This window comes from Ranitomeya imitator, chromosome 5 (genome assembly GCF_032444005.1).
Source record: "Ranitomeya imitator isolate aRanImi1 chromosome 5, aRanImi1.pri, whole genome shotgun sequence".
Classification (NCBI taxonomy): Eukaryota; Metazoa; Chordata; class Amphibia; order Anura; family Dendrobatidae; genus Ranitomeya; species Ranitomeya imitator.
The window spans coordinates 687,499,372-687,525,406 of NC_091286.1; the positions used below are offsets into that span (position 1 = coordinate 687,499,372).

Sequence of the window (26,035 nt, forward strand, 5' to 3'; positions counted from 1 at the left end):
CACGTGACGAATAAGTGACACCACAGAGAATGGATCCGTGACAAAGCCCCTCTAGCTGACATCAAACTGAGGCTTGGATTAGGGATGAGTCAGGACGCAGATGTCAACCACCTTGGAGCCCATTCCCAGCAGGAGCTCCACAACCTTAGACCTCGAAGAACTGCCCCTCCATCGAAGACGGACCACATTATGCACCCTGCTGTCTGCTGTTCTCAGAAGGTAAAGAGGCCATGATCTTTCTTCAGGATTGCACTGCTTCCCTGCTACATGATAGCGGTGTACTAATGACTGATTGGCAATTCGACCTGGCGGCATGGTGACACCACCTATTTTATCTACTTATAATGTTGAGCCAACCCATGAAGATGATATATTTTAATCCTTAAAAAAAGAAAACACAAAAAAAGCAAATAAATACAAATTCAATTAAATGTAATTAATAACATTAAAAAAAAAAAAAGTTTCTCCCTAAAGACAGCTCAGGATTCCAGATCTATAGGCATCCATAAAGACCAATAATGGTTCAAGTTCCGACGATTCACTTCAAAAGTTTAAACTTTTTCAAGTAGCGGTGCACTTCCTCCTTACGGTACGGTCTGAGGGCTATACACGTGGGAATGTTCTCAGGCTGCTCAACCCACATTTTGTGGTCAATATTAGCCTCCTGTAGAGTCTCCCCTAAACCGGTCAACGTGACCTCATCTGGAACCTGGAAGGAAAAGTACCAGAAATACACAATATTATAAAAGTTATATACTCATACAAATAAGGTATCATTGTACATATATTCTTGTACATGGGGAAGCATTATAGTAGTTATATTCTTGTACATAGGAGCAGTATTATAGTAGTTATATTCTTGTACATAGGGGCAGTATTATAGTAGTTATATTCTTGTACATAGGAGCAGTATTATAGTAGTTATATTCTTTTACATAGGGGGCAGTATTATAGTAGTTATATTCTTGTACATAGGGGCAGTATTATAGTAGTTAAATTCTTGTACATAAGGGCAGTATTATAGTAGTTATATTCTTGTACATAGGGGCAGTATTATAGTAGTTAAATTCTTGTACATAAGGGCAGTATTATAGTAGTTATATTCTTGTACATGGGGCAGCATTATAGTAGTTATATTCTTGTACATAGGAGCAGTATTATAGTAGTTATATTCTTGTACATAGGGGGCAGTATTATAGTAGTTATATTCTTGTACATAGAGGGAGTATTATAGTAGTTATATTCTTGTACATAGGAGCAGTATTATAGTAGTTATATTCTTGTACATAGGGGGCAGTATTATAGTAGTTATATTCTTGTACATAGGGGCAGTATTATAGTAGTTATATTCTTGTACATAGGGGGCAGTATTATAGTAGTTATATTCTTGTACATAGGAGCAGTATTATAGTAGTTATATTCTTGTACATAGGGGCAGTATTATAGTAGTTATATTCTTGTACATAGGAGCAGTATTATAGTAGTTATATTCTTGTACATAGGGGCAGTATTATAGTAGTTATATTCTTGTACATAGGAGCAGTATTATAGTAGTTATATTCTTGTACATAGGAGCAGTATTATAGTAGTTATATTCTTGTACATAGGGGCAGTATTATAGTAGTTATATTCTTGTACATAGGAGCAGTATTATAGTAGTTATATTCTTGTACATAGGAGGCAGTATTATAGTAGTTATATTCTTGTACATAGGAGCAGCATTATAGTAGTTATATTCTTATACATAGGAGCAGCATTATAGTAGTTATATTCTTGTACATAGGAGGCAGTATTATAGTAGTTATATTCTTGTACATAGGAGCAGCATTATAGTAGTTATATTCTTATACATAGGAGCAGCATTATAGTAGTTATATTCTTGTACATAGGAGGCAGTATTATAGTAGTTATATTCTTGTACATAGGAGCAGCATTATAGTAGTTATATTCTTATACATAGGAGCAGCATTATAGTAGTTATATTCTTGTACATAGGAGGCAGTATTATAGTAGTTATATTCTTGTACATAGGAGGCAGTATTATAGTAGTTATATTCTTGTACATAGGGTCAGTTTTATAGTAGTTATATTCTTGTACATAGGAGCAGCATTATAGTAGTTATATTCTTGTACATAGGGGCAGTATTATAGTAGTTATATTCTTGTACATAGGAGCGGTATTATAGTAGTTATATTCTTGTATATAGGAGCAGTATTATAGTAGTTATATTCTTGTACATAGGAGCAGTATTATAGTAGTTATATTCTTGTACATAGGAGCAGTATTATAGTAGTTATATTCTTGTACATAGGGGCAGTATTATAGTAGTTATATTCTTGTACATAGGGGCAGTATTATAGTAGTTATATTCTTGTACATAGGGGCAGTATTATAGTAGTTATATTCTTGTACATAGGGGCAGTATTATAGTAGTTATATTCTTGTACATAGGGGCAGTATTATAGTAGTTATATTCTTGTACATAGGGGCAGTATTATAGTAGTTATATTCTTGTACATAGGAGCGGTATTATAGTAGTTATATTCTTGTATATAGGAGCAGTATTATAGTAGTTATATTCTTGTACATAGGAGCAGTATTATAGTAGTTATATTCTTGTACATAGGAGCAGTATTATAGTAGTTATATTCTTGTACATAGGGGCAGTATTATAGTAGTTATATTCTTGTACATAGGGGCAGTATTATAGTAGTTATATTCTTGTACATAGGAGCAGTATTATAGTAGTTATATTCTTGTACATAGGGGCAGTATTATAGTAGTTATATTCTTGTACATAGGGGCAGTATTATAGTAGTTATATTCTTGTACATAGGAGCAGTATTATAGTAGTTATATTCTTGTACATAGGAGCAGTATTATAGTAGTTATATTCTTGTACATAGGGGCAGTATTATAGTAGTTATATTCTTGTACATAGGGGCAGTATTATAGTAGTTATATTCTTGTACATAGGAGCAGTATTATAGTAGTTATATTCTTGTACATAGGAGCAGTATTATAGTAGTTATATTCTTGTACATAGGGGCAGTATTATAGTAGTTATATTCTTGTACATAGGAGCAGTATTATAGTAGTTATATTCTTGTACATAGGGGCAGTATTATAGTAGTTATATTCTTGTACATAGGGGCAGTATTATAGTAGTTATATTCTTGTACATAGGAGCAGTATTATAGTAGTTATATTCTTGTACATAGGGGCAGTATTATAGTAGTTATATTCTTGTACATAGGGACAGTATTATAGTAGTTATATTCTTGTACATAGGGAGCAGTATTATAGTAGTTATATTCTTGTACATAGGAGCAGTATTATAGTAGTTATATTCTTGTACATAGGGGCAGTATTATAGTAGTTATATTCTTGTACATAGGGACAGTATTATAGTAGTTATATTCTTGTACATAGGGAGCAGTATTATAGTAGTTATATTCTTGTACATAGGGTGCAGTATTATAGTAGTTATATTCTTGTACATATGAGCAGTATTATAGTAGTTATATTCTTGTACATAGGGGGCAGTATTATAGTAGTTATATTCTTGTACATAGGGGCAGTATTATAGTAGTTATATTCTTGTACATAGGGGCAGTATTATAGTAGTTATATTCTTGTACATAGGGGCAGTATTATAGTAGTTATATTCTTGTACACAGGAGCAGTATTATAGTAGTTATATTCTTGTACATAGGGGCAGTATTATAGTAGTTATATTCTTGTACATAGGGGCAGTATTATAGTAGTTATATTCTTGTACATAGGGGGCAGTATTATAGTAGTTATATTCTTGTACACAGGAGCAGTATTATAGTAGTTATATTCTTGTACATAGGGTGCAGTATTATAGTAGTTATATTCTTGTACATAGGGGCAGTATTATAGTAGTTATATTCTTGTACACAGGAGCAGTATTATAGTAGTTATATTCTTGTACATAGGGAGCAGTATTATAGTAGTTATATTCTTGTACATAGGGGCAGTATTATAGTAGTTATATTCTTGTACATAGGGGCAGTATTATAGCAGTTATATTCCTGTACATAGGGGCAGTATTATAGCAGTTATATTCCTGTACATAGGGGCAGTACTGTGATGTATAGGTGTATGGCCTCACCTCTAGCACCACTTTGTGCATGCTGTCCAGCTCCTGCAGATAAGCCTGGGTATGTGGGTGCTGGTAGTGCAGGTGAATGACAGCTGTTGCAGCATGACAGGCTTGAGCCACCAGAGCTCCGAGCGGCCACCCGAGAGCTGACTGCAGATCCCTGCGGATCACCACGTACTGCACCAGCGCTGCCATTCAGCGTCTTGCTCTCCTGGTAGCTTCTGTTCATTTGTCAAATTCATTGTTGTTAATAAAGTTATTTCGTGCCATATAGCCACAAGATTAAGAACTAAATATGATTGGTCATTTTTTTTTACCATAAGGATTCTTACTGGTTGTGTGTCCTACTAATCACCAATCAGCGCGTAGCTTTCACTTCTCGTCTCTTTCCTGTCCACGTTTGAGAATCAGACAGTAGAGCACCAATATATAGTGACAGTTTGTCTCCATGTGAGCGGCCATTGAGGCAGTATGTGCAGTTAGGCGCTTATGGTCTATGACATAATGGCCGCCTATTAATAGTCACCGGCCTGTATTGGAGACACATATTTATCTCTCCGTAACCAAAACATATTAACTATTAACCAGATAGAAAGAGCTTCAACATCTTGGCGGCAGATATGGTTCATCACAATCACAGGTCGGTTTGGTTAAACTTTGCTTTGGTCACACTACAGGTCGCAGCAATCCCTAACCCTCACAATCTGCATCCAGTGCGCATGTGCGGTTCGCTGCATACAAAGTAGAAGGACTACAAGCCCCAGCATGTCCACACAGTGTCTCTTGATGTCTTAAAGTCACCATAACAGCAGGAACTACAAGTCTCAGCTTGTTGTCCTCGCAGCAATGCATCAAAACGGGCTCCTGTCATCTTCGTTGTACTATAACTCCCAGCATCCCAAAATAGACCATGAACTCTAAGCTGGGAGTTGTAGTACACCTTTTTGATAAAGATTTTTATTTTTTTCAGGCAGAAGCTACTAGAAATAGATGAACAAATATATCGTTTTTAATTGGAAATGACGACGATTTCAACATTTATTTTCAATTAATTTTTACTCTTTTATTTATTTTTCTATATGTTTTTTTTTACTTTTTTAATATTCTTATATTTTATTGTGTTACACTGTACGTTAATATAATGAATTATTGTTTATTATTTTTCTGTTCGTTATTTTTATTAATTGTGATATATAATTGTTCTACTTTATATTTTATTTTTACTAAATTTTTATATAAATATAATTGTGATATATGTATGTGTGTTTTAATTTTTATTTTATCTTAATTTTTATATAGACCATATATATAATTTTGTTCTATTTTTTTTTCTATAAATTTTTATATGTATACCGTGTATAGAATTGTTCAACTTTTATTTATATATATATATATTATTAATTTTTTATTATTATATATAATTGTTCTAGTTTTTACTTTTATCATTTTTTGTTACACATATCCCATGTATATATATGTGTGTGTGTATATATATTTCTTATTATGAATTGTTTGTTCTTCTATATCTTCTATTTTGACCTCCTCGTTAGGTGATAACTTCCAGCGTTTTTGCGGTTTGTCTTGGTGATCGGCGGCAGCCATGGAGCAGATGCAGACGCTCTTCAGAGAAGGTGAGATCTTCTTATTGGCTCCCTAACACTACGTTACATTGTGAGGACAAAAAAAAAAAAGCAAACGTGGCGGAAACAGCTGAAAAATTAATGTTTTGGGTCATTTTTATCGTTAAAGGGGTCTTTCCCTTTAAGGCTAGTGGACCCCAAGCCCCTCCGTCTCAGTAGAAATTCTACTTTCTTCTGTTCTTGTATTTTCATATATTGCCCAATCTGAGACTGAGGATTTATAAATTATTTTTTATTTAGTTTTTTATGTAATGGTTAATCAACCTTTCATTTTCATACCCCAGAATGTCATAATAATGGTCAATATCAGCGTTGTGCTGAGTCTGGTATGTGATCGCTGGGATTTATGTGTTTGTTCATCTATTTGCTAATTCCACCAGGATAGGAGATATCTCAGATCCCGGCCATTACAGGGAGTTGTAATTCCACCAGGATAGGAGATATCTCAGATCCCGGCCATTACAGGGAGTTGTAATTCCTCCAGGATAGGAGTTATCTCAGATCCCGGCCATTACAGGAAGTTGTAATTCCTCCAGGATAGGAGATATCTCAGATCCCGGCCATTACAGGGAGTTGTAATTCCTCCAGGATAGGAGATATCTCAGATCCCGGCCATTACAGGGAGTTGTAATTCCTCCAGGATAGGAGTTATCTCAGATCCCGGCCATTACAGGGAGTTGTAATTCCTCCAGGATAGGAGATATCTCAGATCCCGGCCATTACAGGGAGTTGTAATTCCACCAGGATAGGAGTTATGTCAGATCCCGGCCATTACAGGGAGTTGTAATTCCACCAGGATAGGAGTTATCTCAGATCCCGGCCATTACAGGGAGTTGTAATTCCTCCAGGATAAGAGTTATCTCAGATCCCGGCCATTACAGGGAGTTGTAATTCCACCAGGATAGGAGATATCTCAGATCACGGCCATTACAGGGAGTTATAATTCCAACAGGATAGGAGATATCTCAGATCCCGGCCATTACAGGGAGTTGTAATTCCACCAGGATAGGAGATATCTCAGATCCCGGCCATTACAGGGAGTTGTAATTCCACCAGGATAGGAGTTATGTCAGATCCCGGCCATTACAGGGAGTTGTAATTCCACCAGGATAGGAGATATCTCAGATCCCGGCCATTACAGGGAGTTGTAATTCCACCAGGATAGGAGATATCTCAGATCCCGGCCATTACAGGAAGTTGTAATTCCACCAGGATAGGAGATATCTCAGATCCCGGCCATTACAGGGAGTTGTAATTCCTCCAGGATAGGAGATATCTCAGATCCCGGCCATTACAGGAAGTTGTAATTCCTCCAGGATAGGAGATATCTCAGATCCCGGCCATTACAGGGAGTTGTAATTCCACTCAGATCCTGGCCATTACAGGGAGTTGTAATTCCACCAGGATAGGAGTTATCTCAGATCCCGGCCATTACAGGGAGTTGTAATTCCACCAGGATAGGAGATATCTCAAATCCCGGCCATTACAGGGAGTTGTAATTCCACCAGGATAGGAGATATCTCAGATCCCGGCCATTACAGGGAGTTGTAATTCCACCAGGATAGGAGTTATGTCAGATCCCAACCATTACAGGGAGTTGTAATTCCACCAGGATAGGAGATATCTCAGATCCCGGCCATTACAGGGAGTTGTAATTCCACCAGGATAGGAGATATCTCAGATCCCGGCCATTACAGGGAGTTGTAATTCCACCAGGATAGGAGATATCTCAGATCCCGGCCATTACAGGGAGTTGTAATTCCACCAGGATAGGAGTTATCTCAGATCCCGGCCATTATAGGGAGTTGTAATTCCACCAGGATAGGAGATATCTCAGATCCCGGCCATTACAGGGAGTTGTAATTCCACCAGGATAGGAGTTATCTCAGATCCCGGCCATTACAGGGAGTTGTAGTTCCTCCAGGATAGGAGATATCTCAGATCCCGGCCATTACAGGGAGTTGTAATTCCACCAAGATAGGAGATATCTCAGATCCCGGCCATTACAGGGAGTTGTAATTCCTCCAGGATAGGAGATATCTCAGATCCCGGCCATTACAGGGAGTTGTAATTCCACCAGGATAGGAGTTATCTCAGATCCCGGCCATTACAGGGAGTTGTAATTCCTCCAGGATAGGAGATATCTCAGATCCCGGCCATTACAGGGAGTTGTAATTCCATCAAGATAGGAGTTATCTCAGATCCCGGCCATTACAGGAAGTTGTAATTCCACTCAGATCCTGGCCATTACAGGGACTTATAATTCCACCAGGATAGGAGTTATCTCAGATCCTGGCCATTACAGGGAGTTGTAATTCCACCAGGATAGGAGTTATCTCAGATCCCGGCCATTACAGGAAGTTGTAATTCCACTCAGATCCTGGCCATTACAGGGAGTTGTAATTCCACCAGGATAGGAGATATCTCAAATCCCGGCCATTACAGGGAGTTGTAATTCCACCATGATAGGAGATATCTCAGATCCTGGCCATTACAGGGAGTTGTAATTCCACCAGGATAGGAGATATCTCAAATCCCGGCTATTACAGGGAGTTGTAATTCCACCAGGATAGGAGTTATCTCAGATCCCGGCCATTACAGGGAGTTGTAATTCCTCCAGGATAGGAGATATCTCAGATCCCGGCCATTACAGGGAGTTGTAATTCCACCAGGATAGGAGTTATCTCAGATCCCGGCCATTACAGGGAGTTGTAGTTCCTCCAGGATAGGAGATATCTCAGATCCCGGCCATTACAGGGAGTTGTAATTCCACCAAGATAGGAGATATCTCAGATCCCGGCCATTACAGGGAGTTGTAATTCCACCAGGATAGGAGTTATCTCAGATCCCGGCCATTACAGGGAGTTGTAATTCCTCCAGGATAGGAGATATCTCAGATCCCGGCCATTACAGGGAGTTGTAATTCCACCAAGATAGGAGTTATCTCAGATCCCGGCCATTACAGGAAGTTGTAATTCCACTCAGATCCTGGCCATTACAGGGACTTATAATTCCACCAGGATAGGAGTTATCTCAGATCCTGGCCATTACAGGGAGTTGTAATTCCACCAGGATAGGAGTTATCTCAGATCCCGGCCATTACAGGAAGTTGTAATTCCACTCAGATCCTGGCCATTACAGGGAGTTGTAATTCCACCAGGATAGGAGATATCTCAAATCCCGGCCATTACAGGGAGTTGTAATTCCACCATGATAGGAGATATCTCAGATCCTGGCCATTACAGGGAGTTGTAATTCCACCAGGATAGGAGATATCTCAGATCCCGGCCATAACAGGGAGTTGTAATTCCACCAGGATAGGAGATATCTCAAATCCCGGCTATTACAGGGAGTTGTAATTCCACCAGGATAGGAGTTATCTCAGATCCCGGCCATTACAGGGAGTTGTAATTCCACCAGGATAGGAGATATCTCAGATCCCGGCCATTACAGGGAGTTGTAATTCCACCAGGATAGGAGTTATGTCAGATCCCGGCCATTACAGGGAGTTGTAATTCCACCAGGATAGGAGATATCTCAGATCCCGGCCATTACAGGGAGTTGTAATTCCACCAGGATAGGAGATATCTCAGATCCCGGCCATTACAGGGAGTTGTAATTCCACCAGGATAGGAGATATCTCAGATCCCGGCCATTACAGGGAGTTGTAATTCCACTCAGATCCTGGCCATTACAGGGAGTTGTAATTCCACCAGGATAGGAGTTATCTCAGATCCCGGCCATTACAGGGAGTTGTAATTCCACCAGGATAGGAGATATCTCAGATCCCGGCCATTGCAGGGAGTTGTAATTCCACCTGGATAGGAGTTATCTCAGATCCCGGCCATTACAGGGAGTTGTAATTCCACCAGGATAGGCGTTATCTCAGATCCCGGCCATTACAGGGAGTTGTAATTCCTCCAGGATAGGAGATATCTCAGATCCTGGCCATTACAGGGAGTTGTAATTCCACCAGGATAGGAGATATCTCAGATCCCGGCCATTTTAGGGAGTTGTAATTCCTCCTGGATGGAAGATATCTCAGATCCCGGCCATTACAGGGAGTTGTAATTCCACCAGGATAGTAGATATCTCAGATTCCGGCCATTACAGGGAGTTATAATTCCTCCAGGATAGGAGTTATCTCAGATCCCGGCCATTACAGGGAGTTGTAATTCCACCAGGATAGGAGATATCTCAGATCCCGGCCATTGCAGGGAGTTGTAATTCCACCAGGATAGGAGTTATCTCAGATCCCGGCCATTACAGGAAGTTGTAATTCCACTCAGATCCTGGCCATTACAGGGACTTATAATTCCACCAGGATAGGAGTTATCTCAGATCCTGGCCATTACAGGAAGTTGTAATTCCACTCAGATCCTGGCCATTACAGGGAGTTGTAATTCCACCAGGATAGGAGTTATCTCAGATCCCGGCCATTACAGGGAGTTGTAATTCCACCAGGATAGGAGATATCTCAAATCCCGGCCATTACAGGGAGTTGTAATTCCACCAGGATAGGAGATATCTCAGATCCCGGCCATTACAGGGAGTTGTAATTCCACTCAGATCCTGGCCATTACAGGGACTTATAATTCCACCAGGATAGGAGTTATCTCAGATCCTGGCCATTACAGGGAGTTGTAATTCCACCAGGATAGGAGATATCTCAGATCCCGGCCATTACAGGGAGTTGTAATTCCACCAGGATAGGAGATATCTCAGATCCCGGCCATTGCAGGGAGTTGTAATTCCACCAGGATAGGAGATATCTCAGATCCCGGCCATTGCAGGGAGTTGTAATTCCACCAGGATAGGAGTTATCTCAGATCCCGGCCATTACAGGAAGTTGTAATTCCACTCAGATCCTGGCCATTACAGGGACTTATAATTCCACCAGGATAGGAGTTATCTCAGATCCTGGCCATTACAGGGAGTTGTAATTCCACCAGGATAGGAGACATCTCAGATCCCGGCCATTACAGGGAGTTGTAATTCCACCAGGATAGGAGATATCTCAGATCCCGGCCATTACAGGGAGTTGTAATTCCACCAGGATAGGATTTATGTCAGATCCCGGCCATTACAGGGAGTTGTAATTCCACCAGGATAGGAGATATCTCAGATCCCGGCCATTACAGGGAGTTGTAATTCCACCAGGATAGGAGATATCTCAGATCCCGGCCATTACAGGGAGTTGTAATTCCACCAGGATAGGCGATATCTCAAATCCCGGCCATTACAGGGAGTTGTAATTCCACCATGATAGGAGATATCTCAGATCCCGGCCATTACAGGGAGTTGTAATTCCACTCAGATCCTGGCCATTACAGGGACTTATAATTCCACCAGGATAGGAGTTATCTCAGATCCTGGCCATTACAGGGAGTTGTAATTCCACCAGGATAGGAGATATCTCAGATCCCGGCCATTACAGGGAGTTGTAATTCCACCAGGATAGGAGATATCTCAGATCCCGGCCATTACAGGGAGTTGTAATTCCACCAGGATAGGATTTATGTCAGATCCCGGCCATTACAGGGAGTTGTAATTCCACCAGGATAGGAGATATCTCAGATCCCGGCCATTACAGGGAGTTGTAATTCCACCAGGATAGGAGATATCTCAGATCCCGGCCATTACAGGGAGTTGTAATTCCACCAGGATAGGCGATATCTCAGATCCCGGCCATTACAGGGAGTTGTAATTCCACCACGATAGGAGTTATCTCAGATCCCGGCCATTACAGGAAGTTGTAATTCCACCAGGATAGGAGTTATCTCAGATCCCGGCCATTACAGGGAGTTGTAATTCCACCAGGATAGGAGATATCTCAGATCCCGGCCATTGCAGGGAGTTGTAATTCCACTCAGATCCTGGCCATTACAGGGACTTATAATTCCACCAGGATAGGAGTTATCTCAGATCCCGGCCATTACAGGAAGTTGTAATTCCACTCAGATCCTGGCCATTACAGGGAGTTGTAATTCCACCAGGATAGGAGTTATCTCAGATCCCGGCCATTACAGGGAGTTGTAATTCCACCAGGATAGGAGATATCTCAAATCCCGGCCATTACAGGGAGTTGTAATTCCACCATGATAGGAGATATCTCAGATCCCGGCCATTACAGGGAGTTGTAATTCCACTCAGATCCTGGCCATTACAGGGAGTTGTAATTCCACCAGGATAGGAGTTATCTCAGATCCCGGCCATTACAGGGAGTTGTAATTCCACCAGGATAGGAGATATCTCAGATCCCGGCCATTGCAGGGAGTTGTAATTCCACCTGGATAGGAGTTATCTCAGATCCCGGCCATTACAGGGAGTTGTAATTCCTCCAGGATAGGAGATATCTCAGATCCCGGCCATTACAGGGAGTTGTAATTCCACCAGGATGGGAGTTATCTCAGATCCCGGCCATTACAGGGAGTTGTAATTCCACCAGGATAGGCGTTATCTCAGATCCCGGCCATTACAGGGAGTTGTAATTCCTCCAGGATAGGAGATATCTCAGATCCTGGCCATTACAGGGAGTTGTAATTCCACCAGGATAGGAGTTATCTCAGATCCTGGCCATTACAGGGAGTTGTAATTCCACCAGGATAGGAGATATCTCAGATCCCGGCCATTTTAGGGAGTTGTAATTCCTCCTGGATGGAAGATATCTCAGATCCCGGCCATTACAGGGAGTTATAATTCCTCCAGGATAGGAGTTATCTCAGATCCCGGCCATTACAGGGAGTTGTAATTCCACCAGGATAGGAGATATCTCAGATCCCGGCCATTGCAGGGAGTTGTAATTCCACCAGGATAGGAGTTATCTCAGATCCCGGCCATTACAGGAAGTTGTAATTCCACTCAGATCCTGGCCATTACAGGGACTTATAATTCCACCAGGATAGGAGTTGTCTCAGATCCTGGCCATTACAGGAAGTTGTAATTCCACTCAGATCCTGGCCATTACAGGGAGTTGTAATTCCACCAGGATAGGAGTTATCTCAGATCCCGGCCATTACAGGGAGTTGTAATTCCACCAGGATAGGAGATATCTCAAATCCCGGCCATTACAGGGAGTTGTAATTCCACCATGATAGGAGATATCTCAGATCCCGGCCATTACAGGGAGTTGTAATTCCACTCAGATCCTGGCCATTACAGGGACTTATAATTCCACCAGGATAGGAGATATCTCAGATCCCGGCCATTACAGGGAGTTGTAATTCCACCAGGATAGGAGATATCTCAGATCCCGGCCATTACAGGGAGTTGTAATTCCACCAGGATAGGAGATATCTCAGATCCCGGCCATTACAGGGAGTTGTAATTCCACCAGGATATGATTTTTGTCAGATCCCGGCCATTACAGGGACTTGTAATTCCACCAGGATAGGAGATATCTCAGATCCCGGCCATTACAGGGAGTTGTAATTCCACCAGGATAGGAGATATCTCAGATCCCGGCCATTACAGGGAGTTGTAATTCCACCAGGATAGGCGATATCTCAGATCCCGGCCATTACAGGGAGTTGTAATTCCACCACGATAGGAGTTATCTCAGATCCCGGCCATTACAGGAAGTTGTAATTCCACCAGGATAGGAGTTATCTCAGATCCCGGCCATTACAGGGAGTTGTAATTCCACCAGGATAGGAGATATCTCAGATCCCGGCCATTGCAGGGAGTTGTAATTCCACCAGGATAGGAGTTATCTCAGATCCCGGCCATTACAGGGAGTTGTAATTCCTCCAGGATAGGAGATATCTCAGATCCCGGCCATTACAGGGAGTTGTAATTCCACCAAGATAGGAGATATCTCAGATCCCGGCCATTGCAGGGAGTTGTAATTCCACCAGGATAGGAGATATCTCAGATCCCGGCCATTACAGGGAGTTGTAATTCCACCAGGATAGGAGTTATCTCAGATCCCGGCCATTACAGGAAGTTGTAATTCCACTCAGATCCTGGCCATTACAGGGACTTATAATTCCACCAGGATAGGAGTTATCTCAGATCTCGGCCATTACAGGAAGTTGTAATTCCACTCAGATCCTGGCCATTACAGGGAGTTGTAATTCCACCAGGATAGGAGTTATCTCAGATCCCGGCCATTACAGGGAGTTGTAATTCCACCAGGATAGGAGATATCTCAAATCCCGGCCATTACAGGGAGTTGTAATTCCACCATGATAGGAGATATCTCAGATCCCGGCCATTACAGGGAGTTGTAATTCCACTCAGATCCTGGCCATTACAGGGAGTTGTAATTCCACCATGATAGGAGTTATCTCAGATCCCGGCCATTACAGGAAGTTGTAATTCCACTCAGATCCTGGCCATTACAGGGAGTTGTAATTCCACCAGGATAGGAGTTATCTCAGATCCCGGCCATTACAGGGAGTTGTAATTCCTCCAGGATAGGAGATATCTCAGATCCCGGCCATTACAGGGAGTTGTAATTCCTCCAGGATAGGAGATATCTCAGATCCCAGCCATTACAGGGAGTTGTAATTCCACCAGGATAGGAGATATCTCAGATCCCGGCCATTGCAGGGAGTTGTAATTCCTCCAGGATAGGAGATATCTCAGATCCCGGCCATTACAGGGAGTTGTAATTCCTCCAGGATAGGAGATATCTCAGATCCCGGCCATTACAGGGAGTTGTAATTCCTCCAGGATAGGAGATATCTCAGATCCCGGCCATTACAGGGAGTTGTAATTCCTCCAGGATAGGAGATATCTCAGATCCCGGCCATTACAGGGAGTTGTAATTCCTCCAGGATAGGAGATATCTCAGATCCCGGCCATTACAGGGAGTTGTAATTCCTCCAGGATAGGAGATATCTCAGATCCCGGCCATTACAGGGAGTTGTAATTCCTCCAGGATAGGAGATATCTCAGATCCCGGCCATTACAGGGAGTTGTAATTCCACCAGGATAGGAGATATCTCAGATCCCGGCCAATACAGGGAGTTGTAATTCCTCCAGGATAGGAGATATCTCAGATCCCGGCCATTGCAGGGAGTTGTAATTCCTCCAGGATAGGAGTTATCTCAGATCCCGGCCATTACAGGGAGTTGTAATTCCACCAGGATAGGAGTTATCTCAGATCCCGGCCATTGCGGTGAGTTGTTCCTCATATCAAAGAGTTGAAATTCTTGCACCCGGGCATGTTGGGAGTTGTAGCGTCCATTCGGCAGCGCACAGGTTTCTGACCCGTCTCTCTGGTGGGGAAGGCGTCCTCTCACATCTGGAGCAGCTGGAGACTTTGTCACACAGCTTGGCGGAGAGGCAGGAGCAGAGTCGGCGGCAGGAGGAGGTCGTGCAGGAGAAAAGGGAGATCCTCCTCCAGCTGAAGAAGGAGCGCGACGAGCTGCAGGCCAAGATCAAGCAGCAGAGCAAGGAGGTGAGTCCGTGCGGCCTGCCCCCGACACCTGCGCCTACACCCGACACCTGCGCCTGCCCCCGACAACTGTGCCTGACAACTGCACCTGCCCCCGACAACTGCGCCTGCACCCGACAACTGCGCATGACTACTGCACCTGCCCCCGACACCTGCGCCTGCACCCGACAACTGCACCTGCACCCGACAACTGCGCCTCCACCCGACAATTGCACTCGACAACTGCACCTGCCCCCGACAATTGCACTCGACATCTGCGCCTGCCCCCGACAACTGCGCCTGCACCCGACAATTGCACTCGACAACTGCGCCTGCCCCCGACAACTGCGCCTGCCAACGACAACTGTGCCTGCACCCAACAATTGCACCCCACAACTGCACCTGCCCCGACAACTGCGCCTGCACCCGACAATTGCACTCGACAACTGCGCCTGCACCCGACAACAGTGCCTGCTCCCGACAACTGCGCCTGCCCCCGACAACTGCACCTGCACCCGACAACTGCGCCTCCACCCGACAATTGCACTCGACAACTGCACCTGCCCCCGACAATTGCACTCGACAACTGCGCCTGCCCCCGACAACTGCGCCTGCCCCCGACAATTGCACTCGACAACTGCGCCTGCCCCCGACAACTGCGCCTGCACCTGACAATTGCACCCGACAACTGCACCTGCCCCCGACAACTGCGCCTGCACCTGACAACTGCGCCTGCACCCGACAATTGCACTCGACAACTGCGCCTGCCCCCGACAACTGTGCCTGCTCCCGACAATTGCACCCGACAACTGCGCCTGCCCCCGACAACTGCGCCTGCCCCCGACAACTGCGCCTGCACCCGACAACTGCGCCTCCACCCGACAATTGCACTCGACAACTGCGCCTGCCCCCGACAACAGTGCCTGCTCCCGACAACTGCGCCTGCCCCCGACAACTGCGCCTGCCCCCGACAACTGCGCCTGTCCCCGACAACTGCACCTGCACCCGACAACTGCGCCTCCACCCGACAATTGCACTCGACAACTGCGCCTGCACCCGACAACAGTGCCTGCTCCCGACAACTGCGCCTGCCCCCGACAACTGCGCCTGCACCCGACAACTGCGCCTGCCCCCGACAACTGCACCTGCACTCGACAACTGCGCCTCCACCCGACAATTGCACTCGACAACTGCACCTGCCCCCGACAATTGCACTCGACAACTGCGCCTGCCCCCGACAACTGCGCCTGCCCCCAACAATTGCACTCGACAACTGCGCCTGCCCCCGACAACTGCGCCTGCACCTGACAATTGCACCCGACAACTGCACCTGCCCCCGACAACTGCGCCTGCACCTGACAACTGCGCCTGCACCCGACAATTGCACTCGACAACTGTGCCTGCCCCCGACAACTGTGCCTGCTCCCGACAATTGCACCCGACAACTGCGCCTGCCCCCGACAACTGCGCCTGCCCCCGACAACTGCGCCTGCACCCGACAACTGCGCCTGACAACTGCATCCGACAGCTGCACCTGCACCCGACAACTGCGCCTGCCCCCGACAACTGCGCCTGCCCCCGACAACTGCGCCTGCCCCCGACAACTGCGCCTGCCCCCGACAGCTGCGCCTGACCCATCGTGTTCCCAGATCCAGGTGTTATCAGCGACCGATGAGGGAAGCCGCCGGCCGCAGCCGAGCACCCAGGAAGCCATGCGGGACCTGAGGCTGGAGGAAATGGAGGCCGCCATGGAGGCGCTGTGGTTCACAGGTCAGTAGGAAGCTTGTGTGAAGCCTGTCAGGACACAACTGTGACAAACCCTCAGCTGTGCGCACTGTCTGTGCCTCCAGGAATCAGCGGGAAGAAGACGGAGCACGGGTTTTGCTTCTGCCTCAGCACGGCCTTTGAAGGCCATTACTTGGACTCCTATTACGTGGAGGTGAAAAATCTGGAGAATCCGCGGATCGTCCGTCACTCCATTCCCATCTTCATTCCTCTTGCAAAAATCACCAAACACCTGCAGAGCAACCAGAAAAAATTCCTCACCGATCTGGCGGATCATTTGAACGGCTTTGCCGGGAGGAAATTCCAGGCTGATCGGCTCCAGGTATCATCAGAGACATCTCTGTGTTCTCTGCGCTCCCCGCTCATAGCGCCTGCTCTCCAGATCTCCACTGTTTATATCACTGGGCGACAGTGCCACCTGCTGGACAGATCTATTATGTCTCCTCTACAGCAGGAGAAAACTCACATCCCAGCATTAGTGCTGCCCTGTACAAGTGGAGGACGGGCTTGTAATCGGGACACCCAAATACATTACTCCCTGATGTAGCCCGTTTCACATTTCCCTCTTGTGGGAGTGTCTCTCCCAGTAATATAGGCTGGATGTGAGGTCTGTGTGTCTCTGCCAGTAATATAGGCTGGATGTGAGGTCTGTGTGTCTCCCCCAGTAATATAGGCTGGATGTGAGGTCTGTGTGTCTCTCCCAGTAATATAGGCTGGATGTGAGGTCTGTGTGTCTCTCCCAGTAATATAGGCTGGATGTGAGGTCAGTGTGTCTCTCCCAGTAATACAGGCTGGATGTGAGGTCTGTGTGTCTCTCCCAGTAATATAGGCTGGATGTGAGGTCTGTGTGTCTCTCCCAGTAATATAGGCTGGATGTGAGGTCTGTGTGTCTCTGCCAGTAATATAGGCTGGATGTGAGATCTGTGTGTCTCTCCCAGTAATATAGGCTGGATGTGAGGTCTGTGTGTCTCTCCCAGTAATATAGGCTGGATGTGAGGTGTGCGTGTCTCTCCCAGTAATATAGGCTGGATGTGAGGTCTGTGTGTCTCTCCCAGTAATATAGGCTGGATGTGAGGTCTGTGTTTGTCTCCCAGTAATATAGGCTGGATGTGAGGTCTGTGTGTCTCTCCCAGTAATATAGGCTGGATGTGTGGTCTGTGTGTCTCTCCCAGTAATATAGGCTGGATGTGAGGTTTGCGTCTCTCAAGTAATATAGGCTGGATGTGAGGTCTGTGTGTCTCTCCCACTAATAGAGGCTGAATGTGAGGTCTGTGTGTCTCTCCCAGTAATATAAGCTGGATGTGAGGTCTGTGTGTCTCTCCCACTAATAGAGGCTGGATGTGAGGTCTGTGTGTCTCTCCCAGTAATATAGGCTGGATGTGAGGTCTGTGTGTCTCTCCCAGTAATATAGGCTGGATGTGAGGTCTGTGTGTCTCTCCCAGTAATATAGGCTGGATGTGAGGTCTGTGTGTCTCTCCCAGTAATATAGGCTGGATGTGAGGTCTGTGTGTCTCTCCCAGTAATATAGGCTGGATGTGAGGTCTGTGTGTCTCTCCCAGTAATATAGGCTGGATGTGAGGTCTGTGTGTCTCTCCCAGTAATATAGGCTGGATGTGAGGTCTGTGTGTCTCTCCCAGTAATATAGGCTGGATGTGAGGTCCGTGTGTCTCTCCCAGTAATATAGGCTGGATGTGAGGTCTGTGTGTCTCTCCAGTAATATAGGCTGGATATGAGGTCTGTGTGTCTCTCCCAGTAATATAGGCTGGATATGAGGTCTGTGTGTATCTCCCAGTAATATAGGCTGGATGTGAGGTCTGTGTGTCTCTCCAGTAATATAGGCTGGATATGAGGTCTGTGTGTCTCTCCAGTAATATAGGCTGGATATGAGGTCTGTGTGTATCTCCCAGTAATATAGGCTGGATGTGAGGTCTGTGTGTATCTCCCAGTAATATAGGCTGGATATGAGGTCCGTGTGTCTCTCCAGTAATATAGGCTGGATATGAGGTCTGTGTGTCTCTCCAGTAATATAGGCTGGATATGAGGTCTGCGTGTCTCTCCAGTAATATAGGCTGGATGTGAGGTTTGCGTCTCTCAAGTAATATAGGCTGGATGTGAGGTCTGTGTGTCTCTCCCACTAATAGAGGCTGAATGTGAGGTCTGTGTGTCTCTCCCAGTAATATAAGCTGGATGTGAGGTCTGTGTGTCTCTCCCACTAATAGAGGCTGGATGTGAGGTCTGTGTGTCTCTCCCAGTAATATAGGCTGGATGTGAGGTCTGTGTGTCTCTCCCAGTAATATAGGCTGGATGTGAGGTCTGTGTGTCTCTCCCAGTAATATAGGCTGGATGTGAGGTCTGTGTGTCTCTCCCAGTAATATAGGCTGGATGTGAGGTCTGTGTGTCTCTCCCAGTAATATAGGCTGGATGTGAGGTCTGTGTGTCTCTCCCAGTAATATAGGCTGGATGTGAGGTCTGTGTGTCTCTCCCAGTAATATAGGCTGGATGTGAGGTCTGTGTGTCTCTCCCAGTAATATAGGCTGGATGTGAGGTCCGTGTGTCTCTCCCAGTAATATAGGCTGGATGTGAGGTCTGTGTGTCTCTCCAGTAATATAGGCTGGATATGAGGTCTGTGTGTCTCTCCCAGTAATATAGGCTGGATATGAGGTCTGTGTGTATCTCCCAGTAATATAGGCTGGATGTGAGGTCTGTGTGTCTCTCCAGTAATATAGGCTGGATATGAGGTCTGTGTGTCTCTCCAGTAATATAGGCTGGATATGAGGTCTGTGTGTATCTCCCAGTAATATAGGCTGGATGTGAGGTCTGTGTGTATCTCCCAGTAATATAGGCTGGATATGAGGTCCGTGTGTCTCTCCAGTAATATAGGCTGGATATGAGGTCTGTGTGTCTCTCCAGTAATATAGGCTGGATATGAGGTCTGCGTGTCTCTCCAGTAATATAGGCTGGATATGAGGTCTGTGTGTCTCTCCAGTAATATAGGCTGGATGTGAGGTCTGTGTGTCTCTCCAGTAATATAGGCTGGATATGAGGTCCGTGTGTCTCTCCAGTAATATAGGCTGGATATGAGGTCTGCGTGTCTCTCCCAGTAATATAGGCTGGATGTGAGGTCTGTGTGTCTCTCCAGTAATATAGGCTGGATATGAGGTCTGTGTGTCTCTCCCAGTAATATAGGCTGGATATGAGGTCTGCGTGTCTCTCCCAGTAATATAGGCTGGATGTGAGGTCTGTGTGTCTCTCCCAGTAATATAGGCTGGATGTGAGGTCTGTGTGTCTCTCCCAGTAATATAGGCTGGATATGAGGTCTGCGTGTCTCTCCCAGTAATATAGGTATAGTTTTTCCAAACACAACTTACAGAAAAATGGTGGAAATTTTGTATTGAGGACTGTTTAGAAAGTTGCTCCTCTTTGCATTTAGGAAGCAAATAAAACCAATAATGTGCTATGGTGTTAGGTCTAAAGGGCAAAATATGGTGTTTAGGCCGTCAGCAGGTCATCAGTAGCATCCAGAGTGCAGACCACCCAGTGACCAGACCCCCGTATCCGCCCACGGTGTTTTTTTCATTGCTGGCAGATTTTCCTTATTAGCCCTCTTGCTGCAGATGTTTTACACTGCGCCCCCTGCTGGTTCAGTGTCTGCATGGCATTGTGATCTGTGCCGCTCCCTCGGATCACTGACGTTACCTCGCCATCTCCTGTACAGGACCCCCCAGGCCTCTGCGTCCCGGACACCCTGCAGAGGAATTCCCTTCACACCGTCATCTCCTTCAGTTACAACGTGCCAATCGATGGACGGACTTTCTGCTTCTCTGCAAAGCTGTTATATGGCGCCATTACCGGCGTGCTCCCGACAGAGGCGCTGGTCACGTGTCCAGGTAACACAAGCGGCCACCATCTTTTCCGTTTCCTATTTCCAGGCTTTGTCTTTATGGCAGGTTAATAAAGTTTGCTATGTTTTGACTTTTCAGAAACCGCCGGACCTGTACAGGAGGCGGCGTCCTCCCACGCCGCGTTATTCCGCAGTACGCCCCTACATAGAGCTATGGAGTCACTGACTGCGTAATGGATGGGACGACTGAAAGGCCGCGGGGAGCAAAAACCAGAGATGACGGATTATGCAAAGAAGAACTAGAACGAAAAGTTGTAAAAACTATTTAAAACACTTTTTTATTTTCTAGATCACCGCTTGCTGTCAGTGATTGATATTCACGGCCGATGTGTAAACCCATCGCCCTCTGGTGGTGAAGAGGAGGATGGCAGGTGTGTGGTTTCCTATGTGCCAGTGTCATTAATGCCGCCTGGTTGTAGCACGTCATCAATAAACATCGTAAGAAGAATCTCTTCTCGATTTGGGGAGAATTTTGTATCAGTGCTTTAAAAATATATATAAATCCTGCTCTACACATGGCAGATATAATAAAGCTGATAGCTGCTGACCAACCACTAAATATCAATCTCTGACAGCAGCATCCTGGTGGGGTGACCGTCCATACCCCCAACACCGCCCGCGAGATTTCCAGAAAAAAAAAAGTTCACTATTGCTATCTGATATCTGTTCTTGCACCATTTACCCTTTCATATAAATTTGTATCATCACAAAAAAAAATTTAAATATATATTTTTGCTTTCCCATTTGTTTTTTTATGAGTTAATGATTTTCATTTTACAGTACGGGTCGTTATCGTAGCTGATACCAGTCAAGTGCACTCATTTTTCCAGATTTTTTATTTTTGCATATAGCATTAATGGAAGAAATAATATATTTTTTTTAACATCCTGTTTTATTTTTATTTTTTATTTCCAAGGGGATTTGTCCGTGCAATCACTTGATCGCTGATGTAATGCATTGCAAAGCTTCTAATTGCTGAGATGCTCAGTGGGACCTTCAGAAGTTTAGAAATTCTTCTGTAACCAATGCCATTTGTTTTTCAACAATAAGGTTGTGAAGGTCTTGAGACAGCTCACTGGTTTTACCCATCACAAGATATTTCTTTGATAGTGAGACACACCTTTTTATTGGCCATTAGTTGATCCAGCTGATATTATTTGTCACAGAATGGCAGGATTGCTTTCAAGTTACAGGTAGATTTCAGCTGGTGTCAGGACTTTCCAGGACTTTTTGCTCCTCTCGTCATGTGTTTTATCATTTTTTTTTCCTGTGTCATTTCTCATTATTACACGTAACTTAATTTATGGACATCTACGGTTTGATGTCTTTGTTCGAAGAAGAGTGTGTGGTAGAAGGGGCCAAAATCACACTTGAGCAATGCCTGCGACTAGTTTCTCTACATAGGAGGAGTCTTGAAGCTGTTATCACCAGCAAAGGCTTTTGTACGAAGTATTAAATACGTTTCAGTAAATGTGTTTCAATACTTTCCCTGTGTTATTTCTCTTTGCCTGTTTTGGATTGGATGGGTTAGCGTGTTGTTTTGGTTTTTTTTTAATCCTGTTATCATTGGGAGGCTTGTTTGATAAAATATGGGTTATCCTCTAATGGATCATGATCTGAACATTATAGCGAATCATTTGCATCCACAATTTAGGAAAATCGGAGAAAAATAACATTTACATAATTTTGGAAGAGCAGTTGCATAAAACCAATGCACATAGCTATTCATAGGAGCTGCGTACACAAAACTATAGATTTATAACCATTTAGTGTAACTATAGAGTTGGAATGTTACACTCACAATATAGCCCATGTAAATAAAATTAATTTTAACAATTTTGTGTTCCACTTTTGTGTTTTGTCCACCTTGACGACACGCTATGTCGTGCGCAGCGACGTCAGGAAGGTTTGATTTTTAACACAAGCCTGTGTAGTGCAGAGAGGCAGTCACTTGTATAGCAGGTGGAACTTGTGATCACTTCTGTACTTTGAGCTACTTGTATTTATACGGCGGTCACCGAAAACAAGGATAAAACCTGAACGTACAGAATTGAGCCACGGGGAAGAGAAATCGAGGCGTAAATCAATGTAGACCGGAGTAAATAATAGCAAGAGTGCAGTTTATTAAAAGCAAATACCAAAAAAACGACAACAGATGTGAATCGAAAAGAATGAACATCGCGTCACCTCTGCCGAGACGTTAACAAGTGTCGTCGTACTGAAGAACCAAGCCTGGTGTCAGGAGCCTGGTGTCAGGAGGCTGCCCGGAAAGTTGGTCTACAACAGGAAATAGATTTTTACCATTTGCTTTGGTTTGGCCTAGGTCATGAAATCGTTAGTCTCCGTATTTTAAGAGATTGTTGTGATAGTTAGAAACGTTCTAAATTGAAATAGAAAAAAATCTTAATTTTAGGTTCATCCCTATGGCCTCCATTTTTTGGCCAATCGTCGACCTTCTAGGGTGAGGAGAACAAAACCGTTCCAGCTAGGAGAAGACTTGGCAACAAAAACATTCACACAAGTTTTCTGATGAAGATGATCCTTAGGGTGACCAATGACGGACAAATGGATCACCAAGGCAGACCAAAATCTGCCTGGCCTCAAACTCTTAAGATCCCAACTTCTTTACCCGCCCTTGTGGAGACCCCTTCCATCTTCCCTCCCCATTCCTACGATAAAATCTGACTTTGGGAGAACTTCTGGTGATCTTTCACGGAATAATCAGATGTAAGAAGTGTTGACTTCTACATACCCATGGACCACTTTCCTTTGACGACTTCTTTGAACCCTTCTTTTGCTTGAAGCCTTGACTATATTTTTTCTTCCTATTGACCCCCTTGTCACCATCAGGCAAGACCTCCATGATTTGTACAGTATGAACCATGAGAATGTTTAGGAAAATCTTCCCATGTACGGAGCGGGGCCCTCCAAATTATCTTACTTGGATTGGGACATAAAGTGGTCATAAACGTTAATTACCGTGAGAGGAACCCAGCAGGACCAGTCAACCATCTCAAGCGGTACCCTAATCTTCCTCGACCGCAGGGGGGCACGAAGGATCAGGAACAACGGATGTCAACATACCTGAACCTCTGTTGGGATCGAACAGGGTACAATCAACATTGGTGGTTGTGCCCCCTACTCTCTTCGTAGGCAGATTTGATGTATGGTCGGTGGTGACCCTTTTCGAATAGAAGTGTTGTCCATTGGACATGTTGTGGAGGCAGACCCTTAAAACACTGCCCCTCATTCCCTCCATAACTTTGATCATTTCTGAAGGACAGCTCCATTATTTTACGGGCTGAAGCTCCATATAGTGTTCAGAAAATCTTTTTTTTTTTAGTGAGGCTTTGACTTCTACTCTAGTCCCATCCAGAGCTGCATTCATAAATCTACCGCCTGCCACCGGGAATCTGTCAGCCCTGCAGTGACCGGCACTCCCGCTACATCTTGGCTGAGCTTACATGCAGGTGATACATTTTGCTACATTTAAAGTGTTATATCAAATAGAGGCGATCCGGACCCCCGGAAATAGGAAGCCCCTTTTACAAGGTTGGTTTTGTCCTCTTTATTAGGCAGTGAATATTTCTACAAGAGCGTGATTACCGCAGCTGCTGCAATATCGGACGGTAATTAGTGTGCTGGTGTCAGGTAGCTCCAGAAAGGGACCCCATTATTATCTTGTCGACTGCTGGCACAGCGCCTGGTCTGGTCACACATGGTACACCGCTTACTAGAGAGCCAACAGTAGGTCAGCATCGTTCTAAATGCAGCATTGAATGTGACTAAGGAAGTGACAGTATTTGGCCCTAAATAATGAGTGGCTCACGGTAAAAGTCTACAATCCTGGCCAAAAGTTTTGAGACTTAGATTATTTTGAAGACTGATCAAATGAACTGCAAAGTCAGTCCTTGCTGTAAAAATTAATGACCGGCTTACATAATTTCAATGATCTTCTCATTAGCACTGGAGAAAGTGTTAACGAGGACAAGGCAGCTGATATCACTCTGTCTTTCTGATGGAATATTAAGAACAGACTGGCTGATTTAAAAGGCAGATGGTGCTTGTCTTCTTTATAAACCATGGTTATCTCCAAAGAAACATTTGCAGCCATCATTCATTTTCATTAAAAAGTCTTTACAGGCAAGGACATTGCTGCTTGTAAGATTTTCCTTAAATCAACCATCATCAAGAGCTTCAAATAGAGAGGTTCATTTGCAGTGAAGGACGCTTCAGAGAGTCCAGGAAAGTACAGTAGGTGCCAGGACAGTCTCCTAAAGAGGATCCAGCAATCAGGCCCAGGAGACTATATCCAGCTGCCGGGGCGAAGGACCAGTCTGGAGAAATAAGAGCCAGTGCTGGAAATATTGAGGCTTTACAGAAACTTCATATATTTGTGTAAAAAGTTCTGAAATATTTATAAAAGTAACCAGAGAAACATCAGACTAAAGGGGCAAAAAAAAACAAAAACTGAAGCTTGAGAATGTGAAAACCAAAATTGGTGTCAGTCTCAAAACTTTTGGCCATGACTCTTGCCCACTAGGGGGCAGTCTACAGAAAACTGTAATCCATGTTGACCACTAGGGGGCAGTCTCCATACAGTTGAATAATGGTGCTACTTACCACTAGGGGGCAGAGTGCATATCGCCACATGACGGTCCTATGACCGCTAGGGGGCAGTCTACATATGTCTGTAGAAAGAATCTGTACAGGACTTCCTCTTCAGAGAAAACCATGGAAAGGGCTTGGGTGCCGACGTGGTGCCTAACCCAGTTCTCCACTTGCAAACTTTTCCTTTGGGTAATTATGTATGAAAATGGACAATTATGAAATGATTCCCTGCACTGGTAATATAAATAAATAAATTACTGATAATTCTATTGCATTAATCCCGCCCCCTAATCTTCCTCCGCCCTGGCCGAGTCCTCACCACCCCCGAGGAGCCACTGACGTAAACCTTCAAAAAAAAAAGACAAAAGACCCAACATTAACCAATGTACTTGATCAAGTACTCACAGTGAATTAACGCTTTCCTGCCCTTCAAGACAAAGGATATTTAAGAAAAATTCCCCCAAAAAAATTTTGGAATCCGACAGGACATTAGTGAAGGATGCTCGTCAGGGCACGTCATCTCCATGGCCAAGAATACTACTCGATGGAACAGATCGGAGCATGTGACTTCCATCCTAGCTCTGCC

The 26,035-nt window shown here is 44.5% G+C and overlaps 2 protein-coding genes across 2 annotated transcripts; one reads left to right on the forward strand and one right to left on the reverse strand.

The window, feature by feature from the left end:
* Positions 1 to 360: 360 nt before the first annotated feature.
* PTRHD1 (peptidyl-tRNA hydrolase domain containing 1) lies at positions 361 to 4,383 on the reverse strand. The gene is made up of 2 exons (XM_069728426.1): positions 4,140 to 4,383; positions 361 to 709 (listed from the first exon to the last, which is right to left on the reverse strand). The coding sequence occupies exons 1-2, from the start codon at positions 4,323 to 4,325 to the stop codon at positions 539 to 541; spliced, it is 357 nt and encodes a 118-aa protein (XP_069584527.1). The 5' UTR covers positions 4,326 to 4,383; the 3' UTR covers positions 361 to 538.
* A 245-nt stretch (positions 4,384 to 4,628) lies between these two features.
* Positions 4,629 to 22,674, forward strand: CENPO (centromere protein O). The gene is made up of 7 exons (XM_069728425.1): positions 4,629 to 4,770; positions 5,681 to 5,761; positions 15,007 to 15,176; positions 16,802 to 16,922; positions 17,003 to 17,259; positions 20,653 to 20,824; positions 20,918 to 22,674. Exons 2-7 carry the CDS (start codon positions 5,731 to 5,733, stop codon positions 21,010 to 21,012), a joined length of 846 nt encoding a protein of 281 aa, XP_069584526.1. The 5' UTR covers positions 4,629 to 4,770; positions 5,681 to 5,730; the 3' UTR covers positions 21,013 to 22,674.
* The last annotated feature ends 3,361 nt before the right edge of the window (positions 22,675 to 26,035 follow it).

Excerpts from the sequence above, each read along its gene's own strand:
- PTRHD1 (XM_069728426.1), bottom strand. The coding sequence starts at position 4,325 with ATGGCAGCGCTGGTGCAGTACGTGGTGATCCGCAGGGATCTGCAGTCA. Across the intron at positions 710-4,139 it reads TGCACAAAGTGGTGCTAGAG|GTTCCAGATGAGGTCACGTT; the intron begins GTGAGGCCATAC and ends TTTTCCTTCCAG.
- CENPO (XM_069728425.1), top strand. The coding sequence starts at position 5,731 with ATGGAGCAGATGCAGACGCTCTTCAGAGAAG. Across the intron at positions 16,923-17,002 it reads GGAGGCGCTGTGGTTCACAG|GAATCAGCGGGAAGAAGACG; the intron begins GTCAGTAGGAAG and ends CTGTGCCTCCAG. Across the intron at positions 20,825-20,917 it reads GGCGCTGGTCACGTGTCCAG|AAACCGCCGGACCTGTACAG; the intron begins GTAACACAAGCG and ends TTGACTTTTCAG.